The sequence below is a fragment of the Pseudopipra pipra genome, chromosome 1 (assembly GCF_036250125.1).
Source record: "Pseudopipra pipra isolate bDixPip1 chromosome 1, bDixPip1.hap1, whole genome shotgun sequence".
Lineage (NCBI taxonomy): Eukaryota > Metazoa > Chordata > Aves > Passeriformes > Pipridae > Pseudopipra > Pseudopipra pipra.
In genome coordinates, this window is record NC_087549.1 from 121,545,632 (window position 1) to 121,556,483 (window position 10,852).

The 10,852-nt window shown below is 46.8% G+C and overlaps 1 protein-coding gene across 1 annotated transcript; it reads left to right on the forward strand.

The window, feature by feature from the left end:
* The first annotated feature begins 7,280 nt into the window (after nucleotides 1-7,280).
* Nucleotides 7,281-9,705, forward strand: HOXA4 (homeobox A4). The gene is made up of 2 exons (XM_064674348.1): nucleotides 7,281-7,998; nucleotides 8,511-9,705. The coding sequence occupies exons 1-2, from the start codon at nucleotides 7,410-7,412 to the stop codon at nucleotides 8,837-8,839; spliced, it is 918 nt and encodes a 305-aa protein (XP_064530418.1). The 5' UTR covers nucleotides 7,281-7,409; the 3' UTR covers nucleotides 8,840-9,705.
* Nucleotides 9,706-10,852: the final 1,147 nt, after the last annotated feature.

Below are 10,852 nucleotides of genomic sequence, written 5' to 3' on the forward strand. Positions count from 1 at the left end.
GGTCCGAATTGTTTTCCGAGGGAAAATGTCATGGGGAATTATCGCTGGGAATCAGGAGAGAGGTCTTAACTGCACGCGTTATTTTTCTGCTGTATTTGGAGGATTAATGCGTGGGAATTTGTTCTACCTTAGGCGTGGCAAGTTGCGTTCTGTGATTTGAAATATAGCTTGCCTAATCCTTTGAAAGAAATACTTGCGTGTAGTGTCTCATGTCTAAGCGTAAGGCCAATTAAAGATAAGGCAGCTCTCTTAATGTGCGTAACTGGTGACTTTGCAAGACATAACTTTCTCTAAACCAGAAGTATAACAATCCAATGGAAAGTCATCCGTAAATTACAGCTCTGCAGTCTTGTCTAAACCATGCAAACGCCCTAATTGTAGAACATTACAGGGAAATTATTATTCTGCCATTTCCTTACATTTAATAAGTGTGTATCTGTGGAAGGGTGACAACAGAGGGGTTTGCAAACTGCTTCATGGGAAATTGAACGGAACAGATCATGAGGGGCGGATCAGGAGGTTTCGATTTCAAACCCTGGATCCTAGAGCAGTGTTTTTTCCCGCCCCGCATATACAGACTTAAGGCATGAAACGCGGACATAAGTAAATCTCCTGACCAAGTTATCGCTTGGCTTTCTTAGTTCTTTCTCTTTCCTGCCCTCAAAATCTTCCCGATTTGAGACTAGAGTTGCTAGCCAGAGCACAAAACCACGGCTCCCACAGACGTCTGATCATCTTTGAAAATATTATCCCCTTCAAATTAAAGCATCCCCACTAATGTCTCTCTGGAAGGCAGATACTCATGGACCACCCCAGTCACATGTTCCTGTAGCTACACGCACAAACGCTATCAAATCTGACACAGAGAGCGTGTAAAATTTGCATGAATTTTGCTTTATAGCATGCAAAAAGAATCTTTCCTATATCCCCTCCCCCCCAAAAATGTCTTTTCAATAATAATATTTGCGATGAAGGTTATTGGGTAATTATTGCAATTTTGTGGAACAGTCCTTGCTTGAGGTGAAGTCTGTCTCTGGATAATAAATGGCAGCCCGTGCAGTTCACTGCCAGGTTAAGTAAATGCAGAAAAGATAAATCTGCACACCCTAGGAATCACCAGCAGAGCTCGCTTTAGACCAAGTTCACAGTCAACTCGTTTGCCTAGACAAGGCTTCGCAAACAATTAGAGTTGTTTCTTTATGTTTAAATCAAGGAGAAATGACTAAGACCCTTCAGCAGAGAGCTGCAGCTTTCCCCCCAACGCTCGTCGCTACATTCCTTCCAACCTCACGCCCAGAACTTACCCAGCATTTCACCTGCAACTGTAACCATATAGCGCCTTTGAGTAACAGGCTTCCCTCCAACGCTGCCGAAAGGCTGTGCAAACTGATCTAACAGCACTTTGCAAAACCGCGAGATTAAGGAAAAAACATTAAAAACGCAAAAGTATCCGATTTCTCAAAAGCAAGAAGAAAAAAATAAAGCCCCCTTAGAAAGCTGGGGGAAACAGCAGAAGTATTGAAACAAACAGTGCGACTCTCTTACTCCTAGAAGAAGCTGCATAGCTTTTGTATATCTTTGTGGTTAAGGGCGTTACAACTGCAGGTCAAAAAGTTGAGGGTCAAAAGTTTACGTTTTGCACCACTCTTAGTCATTCGCCCAGACAGAGTTTGATGTCAATGTTATAGCCGAGATCTTGACTATCAGCACAAAAGATAAAATAGCTTTGAGTTACGTGTGTATCACAGTATGGACTCCAGGTGAACCCTACTGGCTGAATGACCTCAATTACCGAGGAAAGGATAGAAAATTCCTCTTTTCAAGAGTAATACACGTTGTATTTCATCTTGAATTATCGGCCGCATTTGTGTCTGAATATCTCGGGTTCAGTCGTGGCAGGTAAATACGCGTGTTACCCCCACAGCAGCCACTGACGCTGCTTCTTCCAAGACTCAGGTAGCAAAATGCTTCACCTTTGTTTATTATATAATAACCTGATTTAAGAGGTTTAACGTTAAGACTTCTCACTTTGCAAAATGGCAGGAAGATAAGATAGGAGCGAAGCTATTAACGCGTATATCGATCCTAGTCGCGTCTTTGTTTTTGCTCTCATTTCTGTAGCGATGGCTAAACTGTGCTTAAACAGGACATGCTGGAGATAATATAGGTTATATGTTTGGTCCGAAGGAGCTCGTTTAAAAAGCGGAGCGGTGGAGCCCTGTAACGATACCAATGGAAAATGTTACGGAGAAGCTGGCGCCCTGCGCCGCTCTGAGATTTGAAGGGTGCTCACAACCTTCTGGAATTACCCGAGGCGGCAATTCCCAGCGAAATGGGGAGTAGGAAGTGTTGTTAATTCTCCCTCCACCCACCCCTCTCCACTCCTTCAAGAAAAAGTTTAGTGGAATTTCTTAGCACAGAGATTTATTCCCACACTGCTGGGATTTTTTTGTTCCCAATGCCGTCTCTGTGTAAAAGCTTTGCTCCTTGGTCGGACGTGTCTGCAGGGAGAACTGGCCAATATTGCTTAGGCAACTTCATTTTGGACGAAATATCTGAAGACAGGACTCAGCTTGAAATTTTGAGGCTGTGGGGTGGATGGAAGAGGGAAAGGGTATTCCCAAATAGGCATAATCAGATATGTAAGGTGTGGAGGAGGGGACAGTGCGACGAGGAAGTCCGAGAAAGAGCGCACCTCACTCCCAACCACGCATTGCTGCCTTCCCACCCCCAAGGCAGGAGCCTACACCGGCCTCTCTGTAACTGGTACTCGTGAATTATTTGCCAGAGACACAGCTGGATCGTGACAGGCGAACTTTCTTGGGAACAAGTACGCGAGAGGCTAGATATCAGATTAGCCAAAGTGTTTATTGGAGATTTTGCCTGAAGTACCTGCTGAAGCCTGGAAAGTATGTAATGCAAGTATTTGATCGGCGTGGAGACGCTGCTCAGAAGTTGTTGCTGCTGCTCACTTGTAGAGAGCCCTGGCACTGCACGTTTGGGGAGCCTGCCCGCGCTGGAGATAGTATATAACCTTTCACATCGAGGCTATTTATTTGGTGTAAGAGCGAAGCCTGATAACAAGCTAAAAACCGTAGCCAAATATCTATTTTGTTAGAGAATAGCAGGCGAATTGTTTCCAAGAATAACAATGCGTCTTTGATATACCCAGAATGAAAGCTGTTACTATAACCGGCTTACTCAAGAGTAGGTGACAGAAATCCATTTACTTCCTCACTAAAACAATTAGCATCCCGGATTCCATATTTAAAATCTGGTTTAGAATAAAAATATCAATGATAATAATTTCAAAGAAGTTGAAACAGCGACTTCCATAAATATCGACTCTTTTGAATTATTGTTTAAATTGTTCCCTATCCCCACTCCCACCCCCAATTAAAAAAAAAAAAAAAAAAAGGTAGCAGGCTAGAACAGAACAGTTAATATTTTGAGGTGAACTCTTTCTGTCCTTTCACACCCTGCTTTTAGCACACTGCTCTCTGGCGTGGAAGGTCTGCTCAAAAGACCATTCATTTTAAAATCCGTGCACAAATCACATTTTACGTGTGTTTATTTAAGCGCGCCAGGACAGAATGAGCAAATCCCGCCAACCATCCCGTTGTTAAGAGGAGCCTGCGTGCCAGAGAAGCCATCGCTTTTACCAAATGCTGAACTTGGGGCAAAACTCCCAACATTGACCTGGCAGAGCCCACCGGGAAGGAGCGCTCCCGTCCGCGAAGGCAGGGCAGCCTCGAGAGTGTATCATTCTCAGGAACAAAGAAAGGAATACAGTCGATACATTCCATAACGTTTACATTTTCCCGCGATTTTTTTCTTATTTTTCCTTAGAAGTAGTGACCTGGGCAAAGCACCCTGCTATCTAAAAGACACTGTTATAGACCTTTTAGAAAAACTAAGTCCAAGGCCGAGGTGAACTTCAGGTCACCGCGTCTAACAAATATGAAAATGTCGCCTGGTGAAGGGCACGCCTTGTTATTTAACAAAGACTGTCAATGTGTAAGATTAATAAGAAACAAAATGCACACGGTGTCACTTTTCGGTCACTTTGAAACTTGGGACAGCCTCGTATTCAAGAGGGGAAAGCTGGGGCTAAATATATTCAAAATGGTTCAAATCAAAGTCAAGCCAGGCTGCTAGTGTGATTCTTCCTCCTCCTACTGTTCTCGGTGGAGGATGGCCGGGCACGACGAGAGGTTGACTTGAATTATTATTATTATGATTACTATTATTACTACCACTTTTGCTATTATTGCTGTTATTATTATTATTTTATCTTTCGTGGAAATTACGGTTTATCCGCATATGTGGAGGGTAGCAGGAATGCTTGTCTGTTTCACCAGAAAAAGAGGGATCCCCTTTTTCCCCTCTTTGGGTATGTATGAGGTTGCCTCTTCTTGGTGCATGAAAATTTACTCTCTCCCTCTCAACTCAATTCTGATGCGTCCAGAATTAATTCCTTCTCGTCCTCGGCCAGACTCGGCCAGGAAACTCTCGGTTCTTTATTAATCGATTAAAGTCTCCTTCTTCAGTGAAATCGAGCCTTTAGTCCTTCTGGGAAAATAAGGGAGCTGGCCTATTTTATCCTATCCTTTTCTTTTTTTGAGAGCTTAGGGTGATGGTACAAGTTTGTTAAAAGGAAGTACCGGGGAAAAAAAGGGTTTCTTAGATTGTTTATTACAGCCATAAATCTTGCAGTAAAATGTCGAAATGGCCGTGTGCAAGATAACACTTGGTGGTCTTGGCTGGGTTCTTGTTTATGATAACAAAACCACAAAGACATGGAACAGGCCTTTTGGAGGTCCTGCCTCAGCACATCTTCGCAGACTAATAGAGCCACACGAAAAAACAGACTTGAGCTGAGCAGCTCAGGTCACCTTGCAGATTTACACTCGTATACAAAATTGAGTCCTTCTTTATGTAGCCGAGCGCCAGAGACCCGCTGTAGAAAGAGGTGCAGTGAAACTTTGAGATCTAATCACAGTAAATAATACGAAGCAGAGGCCGGTCAACTCTCCCGATAAAGCGCTGAGCTTATAAACCGAGACAGCATTTTTCGTTTTGCTTTACCATGGCGTGGGAACACGGCAGCCCGCTGTAGTGCTCCGGCCATAGTGCCTCAGGAGTTATGCCGAGGATAATATTTACGATACCCCAGTGTAATTCATCTGGTGCTGCCCGGCAGGTATTTGTGCGTATGCGTCTGTATGTGTGCATGTATCTCTTTACGCCGGGAATTGTTCGCTGGTCGTGGTGGCTTTTGGCAATCTTTTACTTTTTATAGCCATGTAGATGGGAGCTTTATTCTTCCAGAACATGGGTTGCTGTTGTTTTGTTATTCTTGTCGTTTTAATATAAATAAAACGATCTCCCCTTTTCTGTCAAATATGTGTTGTTGAACAGTTGCTGCTGTCTCTGTGTGTAACCGCGTGTGTGTAACCGCATTTCCTCTCCACGCAGAGTAAATAGAGAAACTTATCTATTACCCCAGTTAAAGAATTCCATAGATGTGCTGTTGAAAACGAGTAAGTAAATGTGTTTTAACTCTCTTTACAAATTAGACATTCGATAGTAGGAGGAAATGAGTGATTGTTTAGATAAGTACCCCAGTATACCCAAGTGCTGGAAATGTTCTAACATATTACAAGCCGCATGCAATGTGCGTGCCTGTGTGTCTGTGAATAAAATATAAATCGATACGATGTGTGTCTTGTTAGGTGGAATATATATTCAAATAGAATTTTATTGCATGTATCCATTATCTATAAAACTGCAAAAGACAATAATCTGAATTTAAACCAGGGTGACTGTTAATGTAATATCTTTAGGAGGGCAAGATCTAAACTGTATCATATTTACGCTTGATATATTAGAAGTATTTTCCCATACCAGCAGATGAGATTACCCACTCAGCAATTATATTCTCTAAGGGTGCAGTAAATATTTCTATGTGTTCATATGCTTTCCTTAAAAGAAGAAAAAAAAAATCCGAAAAGTTCGCTTCTAACTCCATATGTGCCAGACTAGCTGACACAATCTCCAGTACTTCAATAAGTATTTTCCCCCTTAGAATAGGAGCGTAATTAGTTTAACCATCAAATTTCAATTACCTAAGGTCAAGACTGTTGCCTCTTTCCCCCCTGAGCTGCAAATATCGTTAACAGTCTCAGTGTTAGCAACGTAGGGGTGTCTGAGTGCCCTCTCCCTCCTACACCAGGATTTGCGAGTTACTTTTGCGAAGGTGCTAGCGATTTCTCGTGGAAGTGAAAATTATGGAATAAACCCAAGACGAGGCATACAAACCAATGGACTTAAAATCGTAGTTCAGAAAGAGCTCCTCCACGGGGAGGGATGCTCGCACTGAGCCCTGCGATCGCCGGTAGGAAGTATTTCATTCCGTCGTGTCCGTCTTCCCCTCTCCCTTCCCCCTCTCTTCCCCGTTATTTTCAGGCTCGCAATGTCCCTCACACCCCGCAAGCCACCTCAGGACTCTCTTCGGCCTCCCCGCGACCTTCGTTCTAACTTTCGCATCTATTCGTTCAATTAGCACAGATTCAGAGGCTCAAAGGACTGGCCCTGGAGCGACGGGGCGCTGGGGACAGATCCCGGAGGGCGGCCGGTGGCCTGAGCCCGGCAGCCGCTGCCGCCCTCTGCCTGTGCGAAGCCCCGGTTCTATGCTTTTGGAGATGGGCTTCTTTAAAAGGATTGTGCAACGCCTTGTGCAGTGCCTGGCTCCCTCTGGATCACAAAGTTGGGCTGCGCTCCGCTTCCTCGCCCCGCTTCCTATACTCTCCCGCGGGGGAACTAGGGCACAAGAAGTGCTGGGGCGGGCAGGGTGGGTGGGAGACTGTCAGAGTCGGATTAGTTTTATCTCGCTTGACACTGCGACTGCTGGACGCAGCCCGGGTCGGCGTGCGGGAGGAGCTAGGGATGCTGGTGAGGAGCGGACGCGGGGAGCTCCCTCGCCAAGCAGCCGCCGCCCTCGGGGGAGGCGCGGCCCCCGCGGAGGGTCCGCGGGCGCGGACCTGCCCCGCGGCCCCTCGTTCTCCTTCCATTTCCTGATCCGGGGTCCGCGGCCCCGCGCGGTAATTGGCGCTGGCGGTCAGGTGGTGGCGGGGCGGTGGGGGGTGCGGGTGTGTGTGTGCGCGGGTGTGTGTTGTGTGTGTGTTGTAGGCGCTCCAGGGGTGGGAAGAGAGGAAGGGAGGGGAGTGCGGCGGGGAACGGGGGGAGGGAGGGCTGGAGGCCCAAACTTTGGCAGCGGCGAGCACTTGACAGCAGCGGGAGGGGGAGAGGGAGGGAAGGGAGGGAGGGGGGGGGAAGGGGAGGGGCCTCGCCGAGCCCAGAAAAACGACAACGCGAGAAAAATTAGTATTTTTGCACTTCACAAATTAATGACCATGAGTTCGTTTTTGATAAACTCCAACTACATCGAGCCCAAATTCCCTCCCTGCGAGGAATACACGCAGCACAGCGGCAGCGCCGGCAGCTCCGCCAGCTACCACCCGCACCACTCGCACCCGCACGCCCCGCCGCCGCCGCCGCCGCCGCCGCCGCACCTGCACGCCGCGCACCCGGGCCCGGCGCTGCCCGAGTACTTCCCGCGGCCGCGCCGGGAACCGGGCTACCAGGCTCCCGCAGCGCCGCCGGGGCCGCCGGGGCCGCCTCCCGAGGCTCTCTACCCCGCGCAAGCACCCTCCTACCCCCAGGCTCCCTACAGCTACAGCAGCGCCGGCAGCGCCGCCCCGGGCCCCGAGCAGCCGCCCCCGGGCGCCTCGCCGCCGCCGCCCGCCAAGGGCCACCCCGGCCCGCCCCAGCCCCTGCTCCCAGGCCATGCCCTGCAGCGCCGCTGCGAAGCAGCCCCCGCCGCCGGGACCGGCACCGGGCCCGGCTGTCCGCTACTGCCCGACAAGAGCCTGCCCGGGCTGAAGGGGAAGGAGCCGGTGGTCTACCCCTGGATGAAGAAGATCCATGTGAGCACGGGTGAGTTGCCCTTGCCAGGGGGAGGTGTGGATGCGCCTACAGAGGAGGGAAGGGGGGAGGGTGCTCCTGGGGACGGGATGGGTCTTTGCGTGTGTGGCTTTTTTTTTTTCCTCCTTCTCCCTCCGCGTTTCCTAATGCTTAAAGAAAAAAAAAAAAAAAGAAAAAAAAGAAAGTGAGAAACCTTTTGTATCCGGGGTCCTTTATCAAAAGATTTACGAGACGCCAAACTGTTAGGGCAGTAATTATAGCCCCCATAAATTTAATTGCCCTGCAGTGGCTCTGGGCCATGTGTCTTTGAAGCTTTTCTTCTAACCCAAATGCCCATCACCATTTTTTATTGCTCCTCGATTGTCCCCACTGTCGATAGGCTGTGAAACAATTTTTCTTGCCGTTTATGTATCTTATGTGAACCTGGTGTCAAGTTATTATATAATGATTATGTCCCATCGCTTCCCCCCCTCCTTTTTATCCCTCCGCGTGTGTATGTATGTGCCTGTGTGTGCACGTTTCAGTCAACCCCAATTACAACGGAGGGGAGCCCAAGAGGTCTCGCACTGCCTACACCAGACAGCAGGTCCTGGAGCTGGAGAAGGAATTCCACTTCAACCGCTACCTGACCAGAAGGCGACGCATCGAGATCGCGCACACCCTCTGCCTCTCGGAGCGCCAGGTCAAGATCTGGTTCCAGAACAGGCGCATGAAGTGGAAGAAAGACCATAAACTGCCTAACACAAAGATGCGCTCCTCAAACCAGTCCACACTGAGCCAGCAGTCCAAAGCACAGACACAGGGCCACCCCCATCCGCTCGATGGGGCTACACCCAATGCAGCCGCGCTATAAATACGGCTTTTGGTTTGAGGTTTTTTGTTGTTATTTTTTTTTAATATATATATATTTACCTATCTATTGGGGTTTTCAAACTGCCTCATGGTGGAGGCTGGCCGTTTGGACCAAACAGTGTAAAACAAAACAGGAGCAGGAAACGAAGACGAAATGTGCCCAAGAACGGGCACATGTTTAAACCAAAACCCGGACGATTGTCTACATTGTATATAGATAATGGTTCCATGCCCAACATTTTTTTCTATTTATGGAAACGCTCTCTTGCCCTCGGTGTAAAAGAGGGCTGGATGGTGTCATGGACGAATTCTCTGTATCTAAGATGGACTTTTTCTTTTTTTTTTTCTTTTTTTTTTTTTTTAAAGGGAAAACTTTACAAATAAAAGACTTTACAAAGTAAAGAGCTCGTGGAACAGTTGTGTAAGGCATTGACTTGAATAATGCTGTTTCATGGCGTGTTCGTGGATTCTTCTGTGTGTGTGTGTGTGAGGGTGCACAGGCACATGTACACACTCACACCAATATGGGAGAGACAACGAACACGTCCATTAGAGGTTAAAGACTTACAAAAAAGTCCTCTTACCCTGTCTAAAGGAAAATGTTTTATGTATCATAACAAAGGTAACTTAACTGGTTTTAAGTGTATCCCCCGCAGTAGCTGTGATCTATTAGTTTTTCTCCACTTTCCCTATTGCATTTATTTAAAGAAATATTGCTATAAAGGCTGTTGCTGTCTTCATATTTGGCACCGTCTAAATAGTTTGGGTCCATGTAAAATTTGTGGATTTTTGGTGTAATGTATAACAGTGCCAAATGCTGGTAATAAAGATTATTCTGTACAAAAGAATTAAACGCTTGAAACAAGAGTCCACTAAGTGCTGTTTCATCCACCTTGTGCTTAACTGGTGTTAGAACCAGGAACAGAAAACAACGGCTTAATGTATTGTTCTAACTTGGATTCACCTTATCAATAAGGTAATGGTTATTTTCAATATAGTGAAAAACGTCCTGACTCCTAATTGCCTGGCTGGGAAAAAGTGTGCTATAGGATGGGGAAAGGTCTTGCTTCATTGTATAGGTGAGTGGTGTTCTCTGTAGCGGACTTAAGGCAGAGTGAGTCTGACTCCATCGCTTGCTCTGTGACTGTTTTCAGCTGCGTTACAAGAGAAACCGTGCTTCTTCTGGGAGCCACTAAGATCCCGTGCCATGATAACACTTTAAATTTTTAGCCAGTCATGATTTATTTATTCGTTTTCTCTGATTATAATTTCTCAGCTGGCTAGCACTGTTTAAGGGAAACACATGAACGGTAACCTATAGTTTGTTTTTAAGCTGCCGTTTCTGTTTCCTTTAATTTTGTTTTTAAGGTTATTTTGAAATGTGTTGAGAAAGCCTCGGCAGACATGTGAATTTGGGTACAACTCAGGAGGCTTATGTGACTGAGATTGTCACAACTATTGTGGCAAAATAGGGTTCAAGTGGTTCCAGCTCAGGCTGTGCATTTCGCTGCTTCCAGGCAGCTAAGGAGTGCAGGCAAAGCAGAGCTTCTAAAGGAGAGCCTTGCTCAGGGCTTTCACAACGTAGTGTAGCACCAAGCCAGGTAGGAAAAATCTTGGAAAGGAGCTCAAATGCTCGTAAATCTTCAAGGGAAGGCCTGAAGGCCAATATTTTTTTACTTACCCAAATACATCCGAGAGGGATTTTTGGAATCAGTGCTTCTCTTCACATGAGTGAGACCGCCAGGACCAGGGGCATCATCACACTCTGGCTGAGGTAGAACCAGGCCCCAAAGATGCTGCCAGCATCCTTGCCCGGTCATGGAATATGAACCATCCCGGAGAAAAATGTAACATGCCGGTGGCAGAGCACGCTCAGCATCAGGGAGGTGGTGTCTTTAAATAGACTACGCAAACACTGCTGTCTCCACACCTGACCAAAGAGCAGGCCTGAAAAGCATGCTTGTACTCACATATTGCTGTTTACTAAATCCTGAATCGCCAGTTATCTCCTTAT